The sequence below is a fragment of the Pleurodeles waltl genome, chromosome 1_2 (assembly GCF_031143425.1).
Source record: "Pleurodeles waltl isolate 20211129_DDA chromosome 1_2, aPleWal1.hap1.20221129, whole genome shotgun sequence".
NCBI lineage: Eukaryota > Metazoa > Chordata > Amphibia > Caudata > Salamandridae > Pleurodeles > Pleurodeles waltl.
In genome coordinates this window covers 1,212,855,986-1,212,875,545 of record NC_090437.1, presented here as the reverse complement: position 1 = coordinate 1,212,875,545, position 19,560 = coordinate 1,212,855,986, and the positions used below count along the sequence as shown (strand labels likewise).

General features: G+C 42.8%; 1 protein-coding gene across 1 annotated transcript in view; it reads right to left on the bottom strand.

Moving 5' to 3' along the window:
- Positions 1 to 359: 359 nt before the first annotated feature.
- The window catches only part of TMEM129 (transmembrane protein 129, E3 ubiquitin ligase), a 49,663-nt gene continuing 30,462 nt past the window's right edge, over positions 360 to 19,560 (bottom strand). Inside the window, exons 3-4 of the mRNA XM_069203966.1 lie at positions 16,204 to 16,363; positions 360 to 1,175 (exon numbers count right to left, since the gene is read on the bottom strand). Coding sequence (XP_069060067.1) covers positions 927 to 1,175; positions 16,204 to 16,363 — 409 coding nt within the window. The 3' untranslated portion in view covers positions 360 to 926. The remainder of the gene's footprint in view (positions 1,176 to 16,203; positions 16,364 to 19,560) is intronic.

Genomic DNA, 19,560 nt, shown 5'->3' with positions numbered 1-19,560 from the left:
GCGACTGGTGGGATGCATGACAATAATTAAAAAAACAAAAAACCTAATACAAAACACTTTCTCCCTCAAAGAGCAATTTGCAGGAGAAAATTACTCTAACAGCGAACCAACCATATTATATTTTTTTGCCTGGAAGAAATGCTTCTTCCACATTACAGAAATGAATTTAGCTTGCCAATTCCCTCTACCAATTTCTATTACAAAGCACTGAAGAAAGTCTACATTTAACTCAAAACCTCTGGTTAGTATTTGTGAACATCCATGATCAAGGAGAAGAAAAATGTTGTAGCTCATTTTCAATTCTATATGTGAAATAATTTAAGAAAATACATTTATATATTTTCTTTAGTCTCACTCACCTGTCTTTGTGAAAGATGTTGAAACAACAGAAGCCAGGCAAACTAATTAAACCAAACTTGAGCAGCTAAAGTGGTTTACAGCTACTCTTCGGGAAGAAAACAAGGAATAATACCTTAAAATGATTAAGAGGTATCCAACTCCTCTGTGTAAGAAGAAGCACATTCGTCATTATAACCTGAGATGGTAAATAGACTTCATGTAGTTCCTTAGCCATTATCATTTAAGGCCAACTGGGCTGCCAAGTGTTGACGCCATGCAAGTCTGAAGTGTGCATATAGATCCTCCTATGCACCCTGTCAGCTCTGTGGAATAAGGGAGCACACGGCTCTCTATGAATAGCTGATGCAATGCTGCCAACTGCAAAACTCTCAGCTTAGTTGGAAAATAACATGAAACGTATTATCAAAAGTAGCCATTCTCCCAAGTGAGTGCCCAAAACCCATTCCATTGGCACTCTTTTGGCACGTATTGTCATAAAACACAAGAATGAAAAGAAAAGGAACAGGCAAAGTCCAGCAGGGAGAGAATATGGCAACCTAGCCCATTATTGTCTCAGATATATATATTCAACGCACAATACAAACGTCTAAAATGCAGAAGCTGGCTCTGCACGTAGGGCAGGGCACATGACTGGAGAGCCAGGTCTCTGGATGCTGCTGGTCCTGGCGGCTAGCAAACCACTTGCCCATGCAAGTGAGGCACCACATAGGGCGGCAGTAGCACTGCTGACACTCTCCTTCGTTAGGCTCCCCGCACAGCTTCACCAGCTTGATATTGGCATTGATCTGCATGCAGCCAATGCATGGCTCCAGCTCCTTCAGACAGAAAAGAAAGACAGTTCATTATAGAGAGGCAATCATTGCTGCACTGTTTCACAAAACGCCAAACTGCAAACGAGCCACCTCCACATACAAAGCTTTCACCTTGACCATATTAAGCACAGTTTACCTGCAGTATCACATATCCAATCCCCCCCTTATACAACTCCAAGCCCCTTACCGTGTACACCATGTCTAACTGCAATCCTAGACCCCACTCTAGTTACCTTTTACAGGAAGAGCATTTCCAATCAGTCTACCATCTAGATTTCTTATTAAGCTGGCATCTTCATTCACCACTTTGATATTTCTTTTCAGCTGGATAGCAAGTCTGAGGGATTATTAACTATACTGTGAGAACTGAGTCGCACGGTTATAACAATGATAACAAATTATGTTAAATAACGTTTTCTACAACATGTCTGCGGATGTTACTATTGCCCCAGTTAATGGTACCCAAATGGCTGACTTCTCAAAAATGGAAGGATGAATCGGTCTTGCTGAGATATGAACTTGTGTCCTGCAAATCACAGCATGTATCAGAGGCTAGCATAAATTACCATGCCAGCCTAGTTCAAAGGTATACAATATAACCAGAAGGTAAGCAAACAACATACACATGAAATGAGTTAAACAATGAACACTGGCTTAGGAACTCCTTTGATAGTGAAGGCACCCCATATAGGCGGATTTGGTGTTCAATACCTGAAACCAGACTAGTGTACCACGAGCAGACAAGCAACAGGGTCAGTCATCTGCTCTTCATACTATACAGGTATAATGTATGTTTTATGTACGTTTATAATAGAGGGTTTGTTGTCTGGTACAGAAAGACCCTGATCTGATGAAACTGGAGGTAAACAGGGCTAGGGGGAGACAACTGCTACATTTGGGGGTATACTGTGCTATAAAACACTGCTATTCTCTTTAGTCTAAGTCCACATGCGGAAAGGCCATAGTTATTACCTGCGCAATATAGACAAAGAGCACTTACACACAAGGCAGAGATCGCCAGCAAATGTAACACCCAAAACTACTTCTCAAAGACCCCCCCATCAGGAAACTAGAGAGGCAGTGCAGTAGATTTAACCTCAACCGTCTCCTTCTACATTAAATCTAGCCACGTACTGCTCCACCACCTGAACCATCCCTTTGCAATCCCTACGAGGATGTTATAAAAGTGAAACTGCTATTGAGGCAGAAATCCCATTGTCATCAAGCCGATTCTGCCCATCACGAAGAGAGGCAGCCTCTCCCAGAAAGCTGTCTTTTTTTAAATGACCTCTGGAGGGGAACAGACTTTCAACCCAGGTATTCCTCATAAGTATCCCAAGATGCCAGAGTCGCTCTTGGAGACAGAAAGGTAAACAGGTTATACAATTAGTAGACACTCTGGCCAAAAGGACAAATTTAGTACAGTTTCAAACCGAGTACATTCCGTACTCCATCTCCTGAACAGAAACTGGAAAAGATGCAACCAAGTTAGTAAGACAGTAATAGTTCATCTATTCACAGAAAGGGACTGTTTGACAGAGCGTATGAGAACATCGTAGTGACCAAACCCAAGTTTAATGAGATAGGAGAGCAGTTCCGTCACTAGAGGAAAGAACTTAGGGGCATGAGGCCTCAGGGTCTTGTGCCACTAGCAATGAGGAAAGGCCATGGAATTCTGGGATTAGTGCATACCTTGGCCACTACCCCGCCTCATAACAGGTGGGTGAGCGACAAAAATGGCAAACGCAATGGATCCACAGGTGTGAACCATGAACTACCAGAACACATGGTCCAAAGAGTTCTAGGTTTTCAGAATGGAAACATCCCTGGGACCGGTATGCCACAGCTATCCTAGTGAATCATTAAGAGTCTGTAGGTGGAAGCAATGGAGCCCTTGGGTATGAATCCTGAACGGGCAGCAGAAATTTACAACAGAATAGTATGATGCAATCTTCTGAGCAAAAGTGTAGCCAATGTCCTTACGTCCACAAAACAATGAGTAAAACGGATCTGTATAAGAAGCACACAGGCAGCAATGGTTGCGATGAACATGGAGTCTAAAAGTACGTTAGACATCAATGCAGCATAAGAATATGCATCAGCTTAAAGTTCCAGAAAGTCTCACTTACGAAATATTGCACAAGCCTAGGAGAATTTGGTGGGTGCCAGTTCCATCAGGACCTGGTGAACTGGCAGCATTGAGATGGATACAGGATGACGATTATTTCAGAGGCATCAATCTTTTTGTCAAGAGAAGTACAATGAGTTGCGAAGTACAGGAGAGACCCCCATCATGCTTTAGCCCATGTACCGAAATTAGCAGTGTTCACTTCTCAAAAAACAGCAGAGCCGCATTAACAGTGCAATCTTCAGCAAACTGAAGTATTGTATTTGTAATAAAAATTATATGCATCAAGTCAATTCCAACTCGTGGAGCTTTTGTAACAGAGCTGCAAGTTTCATTTTTGCCATAGGTCGTTTTGCAGTTGCCACCTTACAAGCATATGCTCCTGAATTACCATTTCAAAAACCAAGCACTCCTGACACGACAGTACAATGGTAAAGGAACAAAACTGTATATTTTCTACCAAACAGTTTCCATATGAGCAGCACACCTTTCAGGTTTTCCATGAAAAACCCAAGGTCAAAGCACACACAGCCAAAAGATGGACTGTACAAAGCAAAGGGTAAGGAGAAAGTGATTAAATATATGGCATAAAAGGTAAACCACCAACAATATCCTACCAAGTGCCTCAGGACCCATAAAATGAATAGTTAATACGAGAGTGGCTGCAGGCCACGGTCTAATTTTCGACTTATTGACAGTTGTCAGGGCGAAGTGTCATGAGTAAATGATGACTGCACAAGCCATTCATTATTCCCAGAGACAGAACAGAAATTCAGAACGAGCGATAATGTGTGGTGTTTAGGGTAAACATAAAATTGCCCACCCCAAATCTCATAATGGCCTACCAACGGGCTACAATTGGAAATACAGTGGTCTTTGAGATTTGGGTAATATATTTAGGAGACAAAGTGATGGAAGATGTGCCCGAGTTCATCTTACGGACGATCATTCAGCAGCATTTGCGTCCATCTCACGGACTAGGCCTGCGTTGACGTAGGGTGGGACCGGGCCTGGAAGTTTAGACTTGATTGTTCTCTTAGCACCAGGACTAAGAATGAGTTGCATGTGACTGGTCTCGGTCTACAGTGGTGTAGAGGGTGAAGATGGGAATGCGGCATTAGTAAGTACCAGTGGTTTAGATTAATTCATGCATTCCAAGCATCACTTGTTTTTCATATTTAGGAGACAAGTATCCATTGACCACAGCTTGCCAGCAAGGAGATCTGGGTGACATGAATGAGGATAAAAACCCCTCTAGATAGACCAGGAGTGAAAGATCATTCCCCGCTCTCCAGCGCTTCTTGAGATACGTGCATTTGGATGTGATCCGATGGGGCTAATGTAATAACAGCCCCCGTTATTGGTCTGCAATCGAAGGACGGAACTGTTGCTTTGCTTCCTAACTGATGTATCAATGCGCTGAATGTTAAGAAATGTATTTAAAAAGCAGTCCACTATAATAATACCCAAGGATTCCAGACCACGGTGGAACCACAGAAGCAAAAAACGGCCACCGTCGACCCAGCAGGTACATAATCTGCGCTAATAAAAATAAATAAAAAAAACAACATCCATTACACTCACCTCCTCACTGGCATCACAGAAAAAATAAAAGAAAGATAAAAAAACAGATACACGGTCCATGGAGTGCCAAGTTATTCCTCTGAATGCACTACATACCAGAATTATCACAGATCAATGAGCAAGGTGTTCAAAACCCTACTAAGTCTAGCAAGGCACAGGCCCGAGATCCACGTTTGCTCCCTATGCTGATAGATGCTAAATGAGAGATTTTCAGTATTGGACCTTATATTCAATGAGATACAGATGTCCTGGAGAAGTGTTGTGGAACTAGTCTTCTAGGTAGAAAAGGGATGTTTACACCACATACCGGCTTGCTGGGGAGGTTTTTGAAACCTAAAGTTTGAAAATAGGTAGTAAATTTATAGACCCGACATTTATTTTGTAACAAATTATTTTTTCAATGAGCTAGAAAGGTAAGCGCCCTCGCCCCATTGACAAACGGCGATAGGATCTTGGTATATGCGCCAAAACTGAAAGCCCTGCCCTTCAAGTAGAGAAAAGAAGGGGTCTACATGGAAAGTAAATTGCTCACCTGTGGGACGAAAATGTATAAAATACAGGTGAACAACACCCACCACATGTTTCATCTCCTCTTTCATTAACAACTATTCAAGTTTCGATCACCACACATGCCTCTTGAATACCTCGGAATCACGCAGAGTTATGGTTTGATGTTAACCCGTTTCATATTATTGTATATAACCGCTAAATCCGTGACAATGTCATTACTTTCAGTCACTCGTCCTAACCTGTAAGGAGACACACGATTTACACACTTTGCAAAACACACCGGAATGTAATTTGCATTATCGATAAATGAATGGTATGTCACGAAATATCCGATGGCGTGGCAATTACATGATAGTCATTAAACGGATTTTCTAAGGGGAAAAAAAAACCAGTGCGGTTGCATAGTTGCTGTAATGCAGCAGTCACGTGGATTAATCCTTTACACATTTATCCCACCTACGCCAAGAAAGTTAAGGTAAGCAAAGCAGCTGGTTGAGAGAATCATGCCCCACAGACAGCCTTCTCCCATTTGCCCTCCACACATTCAAAACATGCCTCTCTTCTACCTTCCACGCTGAACACACATACTCAAGCACTCATCCACCGAAAAAACATACCTGAAAAACATTCTACAACTCGTTCACACACTTTGTAAAATTGTGCATAAAAAAACAAGTCTTTATGCAGTCTTACTCAATGCCATTGCGTCTACTTTGTTCCTCATCTCTCTTCTGGTTTCTCTTCTCAAGCCGTGTGTTCTTCAGGACTCTTCATATAATGCATGCTTGTTTAATGTCTGTGCATCTTTCTAGCCAAAGCTTGAATATCTGGTGAATGTTGCTGTGTCTATTTTAAAGGCAGTATCATTAAATTGGAGTGCAAGGACAATATGCTTCTCAGGCCAAGCGTGCATGTAGAGGCATAAGTGACTGCAACCTGCATGGCTGTGACTTGAAAGCTGGGCCCTGAGCTGAGCTTCATACCGACCCAGTATCATTTACTGCCCTCAAACTTGTCCTGGACTTATTAGCTTCCCTTGCTCCACTCATCTCCTGTTTCACTGCTCCTACCTCTGGTTCATTCCGAAGCGTAGTTCTAGTGATGACATCTGTAGTATAATAAAAGGAATCATGCTGGTGCCAAAAAAAACATGTAGAGCTAGGTACACATTTACTCAGCCTGAAGTCCCACCTTACTTGCTATGAGTGGCAGAGACTCGCGGAAACACCACTTATGAGCAACTATCTGCCCAGTAGAACGCAATCTGTCACCCCCAAATCCCCGGCATGTCCCTAAAATGGCACCTTTGACGGCTGATACCAAAAAATAAACAAGCAGTAAATTGGCAAAGGCACAAGAATTTTTTTTTTTTTTTAAATTAAAGGTAAGCAGCCTCAGACCCCTTCTATCCTTTAATACGGTAGGTGCCTTTTCCCGATTTGCGCTCTGCTGGAAGCTTTACATGGTCAGACTAGAGAAGTATTTTGCTGCACTATACAAAGAAAAAGTGGTGCATTAAAAATGCCCCCGCTGCTGCATCTTGTAGCGGAATTTGTCCACAAGAGGCCCAATCCCTTGTGAACGCATGCTGTGCGTGTTTCCAGGTCCTTTGATACAGTAAGTGTCCAGTTTCAGTCACTCACCAGTACTTGTACCATATCTGCTGCTGGAGTTAAGATGTGTTCACAAATTAGAATGGTCATTTGGCCTGGCCGTAATAATCCATCAACCAAAAAATAAAAAATGTCACTCTAGCACAACGGTACTCAAAGTACGGCCCGCGGGCTGCCAGCGGCCCCACGGACCTAGCTTGGCGGCCCGCGAGACCTACGCCAAACGCCATATCATAATGGCAGCAGTATGTAAACATAGAAGAGGGCCGCGGGAGCATGCTCCCGCGGCCCTCCTATGTTTACATACGGCGGCCATTTTTTATGGCGTTGCCCTGACGATCCTGGAAGCCAAAGCCCCATAAAAGTCAGCGCTTGCAGCTAACTTTTACGGGGCTTTGGTCGTCTGCTTCCTGTCACCGGCTTCACGTTTCTGCCCGCCTGCCTGCCTGCTGTTCCACATTTGTGGCATCTTCACAGTGCTTTGAGTCAGGTAAGGCTCTTTGGTTATTTATTTGTTTTTAATGTAGTGTGTGTTACTCGGGTAGGCATGAGAGCAGATTGCGCTGTGTGTGTGTGTTGGTGGGGTGAGAGCAGATGGCGCTGTGTGCAGATGGCGCAGTGTGTGTTACTGGGGTAGGGGTGAGAGCAGATGGTGCTGTGTGTGTTACTGGGGTAAGGGTGGGAGCAGATGGCGCTGTGTGCAGATGGCGCTGTGTTTGTTACTGGGGTAGGGGTGGGAGCAGATGGCGCAGTGTGTGTTACTGGGGTAGGGGTGAGAGCAGATGGCGCTGTGTGCAGATGGCGCAGTGTGTGTTACTGGGCTAGGGGTGGGAGCAGATGGCACAGTGTGTGTTACTGGGGTAGGGGTGAGAGCAGATGGCGCTGTGTGCAGATGGCGCAGTGTGTGTTACTGGGCTAGGGGTGGGAGCAGATGGCGCTGTGTGCAGATGGCGCTGTGTGTGTTACTGGGGTAGGGGTGGGAGCAGATGGCGCTGTGTGCAGATGGCATTGTTTAGCATTGTTTTGAAAAAGGGGGTGGGGTGGTTGTTCCCCCTCTAAGCCCCGCCCCCCCGCTGTCACTTCAGTGCGGCCCTCGGCCGCAAACCATACTGCAATTTTGGCCCCGAGAAAAAGTTTGTGAGTACCCATGCTCTAGCACATATTGTTTCAAGGGCACTCTCATGACCTTTCTGGCATTAAAGTGCTGGTGGTTTGAATCCACATTCACCACCGTCATCTTCGAATGGAAAACCCAGAGACACCACTGAAGAGCGAAAAACGTGCAAATCAAAGGCAACTGAAGGGGCACATGCGCAGTATTAGCACGTGCTTCCATGACAGACTGTTCAATAAAAGGGGAAAGTGTTCCACCTGTGGAAAGGACAACCACACAAAACTACCGGGACAGGACACACCGGAAAACACACGCAGAATATCCTCGCCCCTACCCTCCCACCCCTTTAGCACGGAAATTTTCCTTAACGCTGCACACAAGCACTCCATGCAGCTATGTAAAAACAATGAAAAATATTACATTGTACAGCAGACACCGCGCCAAAGGTCCTCATCATCCAATGTGTACAGGGTCTGTGAGGTAAATGACTTGCTCAAAGAATTCCAAACGCCAGTCCTTGGGTATTTGAAAGGCAAAATCACACAACTTCACACTGACAACTCCCTGCAGGCTGTGACCCTACTGTAACTCAGCGTTCAACATGCAATAAAAGTTTAGGGCCTAGAAAAACTCCGATATGCTAATAATGTCCTAAATATCAAAAAGGCCCTCTGTGTTACTTAAAACATCAAAGAACAAAAGCTGAAAAAAACAGTAGAGTGACAAACAAGTGCCTAACCAAATGCACTGTCAATACAGAATTCTATATCACCCCCACAGTGCATAACGTTATGACTGAAATCAACACGTCAGAATGGATCTCCAAGATTGATATGAACTCTAACTGGGTTGGCTAGGGTAACAATAAACCTAGGTGTGTTCATCTACAATGCGGTACCTACACCAAAAACGCAGTGTTAGCCAAGTGGGCATCGTTAATTTTAGAGCTATCTTGGTTATGGCGTTGCTTCAGTAGATTCATAACAGACAGAAAAGTTCTAAAACGACCAAGGACAGTGGGCAGACACTTTCTTGCAACAAGCATGAGTGTATAGATTCGGACATCAAATATTTTGGCTGCTCATTCTTTAAAGACAGAATAAACTCCGACCCAGAGAGAGTCACGAATGTCAAAACTGCAGTGCTGTACCTCAGCCTGTTTCCAGAGTCAGATGGTTCCTGGGCTAGGAGAGACACTGCACGCAACTAACACAACTTAACTCCACAGCCTAACTAAAAAGAACAAGCATTTGCAATGCAATGGGTCTCGCATTTAATCAACTTACGAGCTATAAGCACTATGAATACAGAACTGGACTTTTCTTGCCACATAAATTGGTCAACACTGCCTCATAATTTTGTCTTTTCTGGACACACAATTCCAGTGGCCTTGCATTTAACTAGAACACTTCTATTTACATTTTTCCTCCATTTGCAGCCAAAAATGAAAATGTTGCTATTTAGCATCCTAATTTAAATCTGCCATACTAATTCCAATAGAATACCACTTTAACAACCCCACCATCAGAGATGCTGGTTGGCTAACACAATTCCCAAAACAAGACAGCCACGGAGGAGTAACAAGAGTAAAACTAGAATGGTCACTCAAACACATCAAGAGTGTTCAAACAGTCATAGTGTAATAAAGATGCTAAGTTGGTCTGAATTATGGTCATAAATGTAATAAGGATAGATTATTAAAACAGATACAATCATATAAACCCAATAAAAACCTTTATCAGAAATAAACGTTTGGCATTAGACTGTAATGCTCTGAACTGCCCCTAGAGAACACCACAATGAAAATAGCATTTGTACGAAACATGGTCATGTTACCATATAGTTAGCCCCTAGAACGCATTATCACAGGAAAAAGAAAAAGACTGAAAATAGTGCAAAGTAACCATACATTTAGCCCCTAGAGGGCTTTACACATTTTCAGGACTAGCAGGACTAGTACAATGATATTACAAACAAGACCATTACAACACAAACTAAACTGTAGAACAAAATTCCAGCCATGAGAGAGGTTAAAAACACACTGAATTGAGGGACGGGTTATTGTTTGGGGTCCCCACTAACCTAGTGTAGGGACCCAGAGATAGACTTAACAGAACAAGTGTGCCATGCCAAATGTGCTGGTGGTGGTCCTATTGTCCTAGGACCACCACAGGCTGAATTATTGGCAAAAATGTGTTGAAAAAGAATGCTTGGAAAGCATTATGGAGAGACTTTTCCCCGAGTGCAGTGAAAATTTTAGTATCGGCTCTCCCACTGAGCTCGGTGTTTAGTAAACAATTTATCAATTATAAGTGTTTTGGGAAAGCTATAGAGTGTGAAGAGGAGAGCCAAAAGAAATGACTCCGATCAGGTAACAGTGTGAACAGTGGCCAGCGCTCCAATACCGCCGATGGAGTTTGCGCAGTTCATGCTGTGAGGGCCTTGGACCACGAAGGCGAGAAACAAAAGAAAAAATAGTTTACCCATGCTGAAGTATATCGGCAATTGTGAAATTATCCATGTATCAGGATCAGTCTGCAAGGTGGTAACGAAAACGCCACAAGGTGGGACAAAGGTAAAGCAATTACCAATGCCATCAAGGGATTTTTGAAAGGCAAGCCTACGAACGAGTGAAAGTGATAGGCATGAGGTGGGTGTGGTTAAAAGCCCACAATACTTACAACAGGTCAAAGCGCTTGCACACTCGACCTAAAAAAAGTGAGCCTTGGAGCGAGTCAACAGACACCAACATTATCTAATATGACCCGAACAAAGCCATAGTGATGACTATTGACATGTGCAACAGGTCTCAAACATGTTCTCCTCTGGATGAAGTCCAATATTTGGACACCCTTAGCACATGCTCACCACACACTTGCAGTTCAATAGTATGCCCATATCAAGGAAGAGGCAACGGTGATACTTCTGGGCAGTAATGGCTTCACATCTATTTATATTGGTACACATACCCATCAACCTGCGATTTTCTTGATCCAAGGTCTTCCTTGAAACTGCCTTAGAGGATAAAGTAATAGATTTGCCAGCTTTAGAAATGCTTGCTTTGCCTCATCTACAAAACAGCTGAACAACAGCCCAGTCGACAATCTTTTCTTTCACAGCCCCTCCACCAGTCAGCAAGACTCCATCCAGGTAGAAGTAACAGAGGATATGCAAGACTTGATGGATCAAAAAACCATATAATCCCTAAAGAAGAAAAGAAAGATTTCGCACACCTCTGCTCAAAGCATCACCAAATACCACCCTATATAATGGAAAAGTACCTTATAACAGCCATCCCAACATGTGCACTTTGCTCAACAAACGTATGTAGCTCTCCACAATGTATGGTGAGAACTAGAAGATAAAGATAATGGCCTACTGTTAAGTGTCGTGTGCCTGGTAATGCGAACATTACTGATTTCATACATCTTGCAGCTGACTCATGCATGGAAGTGAATGACTGCCTTGCAAGCCAAACTTTAGGAACCAAAGACTGACCAAACCAAATAATCACAAGGGATAGTCCAGCCATTCTATGGTTAAAGGCTAGTGCAGGCAACTCCCGGATTCTTGGTGTGATTGGCGATTACACTAACTAACTTGAGGCCAAAATTGCAGGGGCCACATCAGTCAATTATATTATCCTTAAGTGGCAGAAAGTTGATAGGTCCATTAACTTGTTAAAGAGTTCAGAGTTCACAAATTCCTACCATTCAAGGCCGAGACATTCACAGGATATTTGCAGACCCCAGGAATGAAATACAGCTGCATCAAATTCAGGGGGACCACAAATAAATGATGAAGCAAAAGGTACACGAAACAAGGTAATCTGAAATGCAAGGGCTTACAACAAGCTGTAATTAGCCGCCCTCTAATTTCAGAGAAACTAAAGAACACTGCCCATATGACCACTGACTGCACTACCGCCTTCATAAGCAGGATGAACTTGTGAATCATTATATACCTAATCACTCATTCTAGGAAGCCATCCCCATGAATCCTGAGGAGACAATCCTTCAACAGAACACCAGAGAACTAGAAAGCACAATTCCCATCAATCAGATCTCCCAGTTCTGGACTCAGTCTTCAATGTCCTAACTCAGGAAGCAAGTTAGGAAAGATTTTCAAACTCATTCCCAGAGTCATCACCGCACAAAAGGGGACAAATACAGACATGAAGTTGTACCTGGCCATATGATCAACCCATACTGCAGCTAAAGTCCTCCAATGTGGCCCTCTTATCCAAGAGTTAATGGTGAGCAACATGGGGAAGGAGAGTCAAGAGTCGACAGCTGCATGCCTGCTGCCAGGTGACAGTGATGAAAACAAGATGGTGCCAAAATATTGGTCATAAGATTTCTTCAGTGCTCCACCCAGTCCTATACATCTCAGTCTCAATATTTGTGCTTGCACATCTTTCAGTCCCAGGGGTTCCTGGAATTCATATGTAATCATCTCAATCCCACCACTCCCCCCCAAACCCTCTCAAGTATTAGTACCGGTCCCCTGCTCCATATCATTTCTAGGTTTGGGAGAGGGGGGGGGGGGGGGGGGGGGGGGATTTCATTAATTACCTATTTTCTTTGACAGCTTTATCTCTGCTGATCTTTCCTGTCTCACCTTTAAGCTTAAACATCACCCCCAGATGCCATTAGTAATATAACAAATAGAAGCCTAGAAAACATAAGTGCGGTTTCAGATACACATCCGCTACATCCCATAGTCTATTTTATTCTGAGCATTGCCTTTGTCACCTACCATGGGACACTTCAGAACACTTAATGGATTGTGGTTTTGGAGGTCGACATCTGGCAAAACACATTCTCTCCACCCCCAAAAGCAATGATGGAAAAAGGGAATAACTCTTTAAAGGACAGCGTATCAATAGTGGAGATCACATCTTTCATTCTCCTGCTGAACAAGGGGCACAATCCATTCCCTGAAGAGAAGGTGCAAGCCAATAAAATAAATTGAACTGATGGACCTGTAGTTTAATGAGTATACTGGAGTCAAGGCTTTAACATTCAGAAAAATAAGTAATAACTGCCTTTGTGTCTAGTTTGTGTAGTGCTTGGTGGTTCGAATTATTTTAGTATGAGGTCCTGCTACTTGGGCAAAACAGCGTGATCAACAGGTAATCCTTCTCACTTCCCGACAGTGCTTAGTTATCCAAGGTCTGCAGGGCTTCTTTAGGATGTGATGTTAGGTAGCCAAATTATGTATGGCTTCAATGCTGTTTTTTGTGAGTTAAAGTCAGCTGTCTTATGTATTCCACTGTTAATGTGTCCACTGTTTTTTTTGCAGAAGTGAAGTGACAGGCTGCTACAGTGCCACAGGGTACATTATATGCTGAAATACACAGAATAAGTGCTGATCTCATAACTTATTAAAATTAAATTGAACAAAACACATGTTGGAGAGAATAACGGCAAACACTCTTCAGTGTGCATTTTTTCTAAATTAGACTGATTAATTAGAACTATTAACAAAGAACTGCACCTACACTACTTGTAGATAGACTCAAGAAGCTCACCTACCAAGGAGCCATGCAGAAATTAGGAAACAGTGGCATGCTGCAAAATGAAGTACAACCGAATGAATCATACCACGATAAATATATTTAAGGTTTTTGTTGTGACTTGCATTGTTGCTATGCATGCTCTCCTTAGTTACCAGTTCTCTGCTGCTGTATATGTGTGTGTGTGTGTGTGTGTGTGTGTGTGTGTCTGTATACATATATATGTTGATGAGTGCCTGGTTGGTCTGAATGGGCAGTTGGTGAGAGTGGGCTGAGCAGAAGGGATGCTGCTCCTGGTGGGGCATTACCTGTAAACTGTAACTAAGCTGAATGTAGCTACATCTTATAATCTACAAAGGATCTATTTTAGTTTCAACACTGGCGACAACTAGAGAAAGAATCTACGTATAGAAGGAAATTCAACAGAAACTAAACCCACAAATGAAACTAAGAGGAAAATTAAGAGAAAAAGGTATTAAAGCTTTATGGTGAGAGAAACTCCCTGAAGCCCCAACAGAGTGATGGGCAGTGGACATCCCACAGCCAACAGACGTTCTGGGTGTTCCATCAGTCCTTTACGTGAACTGGCAGCATTTAAGTGAATGGGCAGAGTTTAATTGGGATGAACTTGAAGTTAACTTGCAAGGCTTAATTGAAGTGAACCAGTAGGGTTTTATGGGAAGGAAACAGCAATTCAACCCTGGTGAGAACTTGACCCTCCTATGAGAGGAGGCAGAGGGGCTAGAACGCAGACTACTGAAAGCCTGTTAACAAGTTCATTATTATGACGCAGCACATTCAGGGCAACCACTACATCGCGTGTACACCAGGAACTGTGCTCATGTCCTTTGTGAATTGGGCGAGTTGACTCTACCTATGCGGTGCATCGGATGTTACAATGGCATTGTGAAGGCACCAGGAAATGCATGTATGTTTTGATATTTGAACCAAACACCTGACTGTATTTGCTTCCTGAGTAGATTTTCCATGTTACACTGGATTTGTTGCCTCAGTATAATTTTCACTGCTTTTTGTATTTGCTGTATATGTATACTTTTATAATTGCCATGCTGAACCTTAGAAATGCCTTACAAGGTTGTATGGTAGAGTTATGTACAGTTGTGACTAAAAGGGTTTTGGTGGAGAGTGTAGTGTCATGATGAGTATATACCCCGGTAAAGTTTTTATGCGCTTTGCGCGGGCGTGGTTTGGTTTATATGTGTATGTAAACTTGGTTCTGTTAAGTGTGTGGTATAGGGAGTGTGTGTGGTTGGCCCCCTAGTATTGTGCGGTGTCCTTCCTAAGGGGTTAAGGATGCAAGGGTATGTTGTTGTTACACCCTAATTTTGTGTGGCCTTCCTAAGGGGTTAAGGAGAAGTGTAAGGGAGTGTGTGTTGCACTCAAGCGGCATAGGAGTGTCCTTAGGGACATCTCTGGCAGGGGTTGTGTACCCTGGTGTTACTTTGTAGAGTTGTGTACTCTGGCAGGAGTCGTGTACCTTAGTTTTGCGTCGCAGGGTCGTGTAGCCCAGTGTTGTTGCGTCGCAGGGTCGTGTACCCTAGTGTTGTTGCGTCGCAGGGTCGTGTACCCTAGTGTTGTTGCGTCGCAGGGTCGTGTAGCCCAGTGTTGTTGCGTCGCAGGGTCGTGTAGCCCAGTGTTGTTGCGTCGCAGGGTCGTGTAGCCCAGTGTTGTTGCGTCGCAGGGTCGTGTAGCCCAGTGTTGTTGCGTCGCAGGGTCGTGTAGCCCAGTGTTGTTGCGTCGCAGGGTCGTGTAGCCCAGTGTTGTTGCGTCGCAGGGTCGTGTAGCCCAGTATTGTTGCGTCGCAGGGTCGTGTAGCCCAGTGTTGTTGCGTCGCAGGGTCGTGTAGCCCAGTGTTGTTGCGTCGCAGGGTCGTGTACCCTAGTGTTGTTGCGTCGCAGGGTCGTGTACCCTAGTGTTGTTGCGTCGCAGGGTCGTGTACCCTAGTGTTGCACTGATGTGTATGTTGCACCTCCTTGTCATTTGGTGTTGCAGAAGGGGTGAGTGTGATGTTGCGTTGATGAGTATGTTGCACCTCCTTGTTGTAGTGTGTTGCTGAAGGGGGTGAGTGTAATTAGATTGTATTATGTGTTTATTACTGTATCTGACATTTTAGGACTATCATTTATTTACATCTTTAGTTCTTTTTATTTACTGTTTTTTCAGTTTGAATTTGAACTACCATCTATTGGTCCTCATGTTAAAGATTGATGTTATGCCCATCAAGTAAGTAAGTGTGTGGTCAGTTGGTGAGAGTGGGCTGAGCAGCAAGGATGCTGCTCCTGGTGGGCGTTACCTGTAACTAAAAAGAATAAACCTACATCTTATAATCTACAACTATCTATCGTTATTTACAACACTTTTACACCCAAGACATCTTTAACATAAGTGCTCATGTCATACTTTCTCATCCATAGCCCTTTCCAGGCTATAACAAGTACCTTTGTGTAAAACCTCAATATTATTAAAAAAATATATGAATACAATTCTCCACAAGCAAACAAATCATAACTCACTGTATACAGAAAATAACAGTCACCCAGTACCTGATTTGTAGGCAATGGGTAGGGCTCGTTTTCTTCTACAAGTGAGCGAAATGTTTCTAAAAACATATCGCTGAGGGTTTGGTGAATCACAACATTGGCAGCATTGCGTATAGGAGCATGCAGTTTCTCCTGCAGCTCGCCATATTCTGTAGAATTCAACCTGAGAAAATGAAAGGATAAAAAAATTAATATGTTCAGGATTAAAAAATAAAGCAAAACTATTTCATTATTTTGAATCACATACGGCGTGCTTCATTAAACTTCTCATTGAATCAAAAAGACACCTAATCATGATAATTGTGAAATTTACCAGAGAAAGGTTAAAGTGGCCTGCAATAATAGGGCTACAGACAGGGCAAGGAACACGTTAGCTAGAAACTGCATAAAATGAATCCTGTGCATAGGTACTCCCAAAACTGTGGCTAGTAGACTGAAAGCTACATGCAGATACCGTCACTGAAATTGTATCTGTATCTTGCAAGACTTCATCTGCCCCAACTTGACCGTTTTGTTACAGACAGGCATACATCCATGTTTAAAGCAGGTGGCTAAAAACATTATGCATTAAATATTTATTTATTTTTAAATGCATTCACTGGGGCTTCAAACTACAGAACATAAAATTAATATGAATCACAACAGGAGCAATTCAACTTTGCAAAAATATAGGACACATTTTAAAACTTCACAATACTAAAATAGGTTTCACTTAAAACTGAATTTGTCAGTATCATGGGCTGTTCATACCTTCCGAGTTCTGCACTTGGAACCCTTCAAGATCCAGGTAAATACCTACATAAATGCGTTTGTTAGTAGAGTATCTAGATTTCTTCTGTCTCATGCAGCTGACGCCCTCTTCAAAGCTTGTACGGCTCTGATAAAAGATTTTAAACCTGGTCCTGCTTCACCAAGTGCAAATATGTGTTTTCCTGAGCGGTCAGACGAGTCGGTCGTAAGCATGTGGTTATGTAGTGGCTTTAAGTGAACTGCACGTTGGCCCACACTTTATGTAACTCTCCCAGTTTCTCACTTTCTTGCATGTCTGCATTGCCCGACCTCAATCATGCACCTCCCGTTTTCTCAATATTTACAGCTGACGGATATTGCGACTTGTTACTGTAGGTCATTCCTTCAATGGTTATTCTTGTTCTTTGTAAAGCAAATCAAAGCTTCTTGGTGCAGTCACTCTACAGAAAACTATTAAATGGGTGGGAATCACTCGGTGCCTTTTACACTCCCGGTTCTCTGACCTACATGTTTTTATGTAAAAAGCTTTGAGAGCTATAGGACATGAAGTTAATTACCCTACTGCCAACAATTTCTAGCAAAGTCTGCATCAGCTACGAGTTTCCCTTGTCATACTTCCTACTGCTTCCAGCTAACTACACCAAACGAAACAAAATTCCTAAAAATTCTCTTGTCATATGAAGATTCCTTAAACAAAAAGAAAAAAGTAGTTCCCCAAAAGTAAGCAGTAGAAGAACACAAACCAGCCAAGTAAAAGAATGGTAACAAGGCTATGCTCCAGGAAAGGCCAAACACAAGATATCCATGAAAAGCCATCCAATAAGTAGACAAATAAGTGACAAAGCCAACCAATAGTAAACTATAGGTAGGATCAAAGCCTGCTGTAAGTTGCTACGTCCACAATAGGGCTTTTCCAGACAGACAGTTTTAGCTATCTGGTTTCGGAGATCTAGAAAAGTTCGGAAAGCAGCACAACATGGGATACTGAGAAAACGGAACACAGGGGCACCAGAAATGTGCATGCCAATGTGAAAGCACAGGCAAGGACAACCGCATAAGAAAAGGGTCAAATAAGGCACAAACCAGAAAAAAGGTACTAAGAATAAAAAGAAACAGGATATCAGTTGAACAGACAAATAAGGAAACAGACCATCAGGACACAAACCAAAAGAAATAAAGTGGAGGGTGCAATAAGTGAGACACAAGAAGATCACCATGGACCCCCAGAAGAGGATCTCACGCTAAGAAGTCAAAACAGTCAAAGTTGTGCTTTACAAATACCACATTGCAATTCAGAATATTAGAAACTTTGATACAGTAATTGCATTTTGGAGTTCAGAATAACTCCAATAGCCTGGGTTTTCATTCAGGATTTGGGATAACTGCATGAGAGGCTGTGCGCAGTGGTCAAGAGATAGGATTCCTTTGTAGTGCAGTACAGCCCCTTAAACAGCACTTCTACCAATATTGTTGGAAACGCCCTTTGAATACTGATTTCTGCAGGCGTTTCTCCCATCGCAGGCCCTTTTCCCTGCATAGATTACTGTTGATTTTTCCTGAAGAAATGTGCATGGAGACAACTAAAGGGAGCAGGTGTTCTCGAATAGCAGTAATTCCAATAAGAGCACAAAACTGTTTCCACCGAAATCAAAATTAGAATAGCATTCATAATGAGAAAGTCTGACAGTCACTTCGTTCATTCTACTGGCAACACCTCTCCACAAACTGTTTAAACATCTAAGATGGGAACTTTCAACACGTTTGGAAAGTCATCCCTAAACTACTAAAAGCGCTGGAATCCCTGTTAATGGCCTATTGTACTTAGCAGATGGTAATTAACATCCAACAAAAATGGAGGGTGGAGGTAAGCAGTCAAAGTTCTGCAAGCTGCTCTGGTTGTCAGCTGAACACGTTGAGCTCCTTGCATGGGGTTCATGTTCAGATGGGGTGATGAGCCCTTGGGTCTTCTAATGTGCCTTCTCAGCTGGTTAATGGGAGCAACACGAGCACTGCACAGCAGCACTTCACTTGTGCATCTCTGTTGCTATTTACAGAAACTACTTCCACAGCCGGAATGTGTCCCCTGGGTGGGGATGCTGGCCATTGTGGTCACTAAACTGAAGTGTCAACGTTTCCATAAAAAAAAAGCATTATTTATTTAATTATTATATTTTTTTTTTTTTTTTTTTTTTTTTAAACTTGCCTACATCATTGCCACCACTTGACAAAACTTCAAGAAAAAAAGTGGACTTTGCGATTCTTGTTGTGCATGGAAATATCTGGGGTGATCTGCCACGAGGAGGCGGAGAACAAAAAAAAAATAGTGTGTGTTAGGGGGTGGGGTTTGGTGAAGAGTGGGCTTAAAAAAAGTGAATAAAAAGGGTGTTTTCCATGTTAATTCCCATAGGAGTTTTGAACACGACTACAGCCCGTACCATTAGCTGGAATTACACCAAATTTGGCTGAAAAGTAGCTTTCAGTACCCAGATTAAGCTTTCGGTGTAAATCCGTTCAGTAGTTTGAGAAGTTAAGGAAAATCCAAATTTGAATACCTCTAGTCTCAAATAAATCACAAATATTGGCGAAGAGAAGTGCTGTAATTTGCTACCC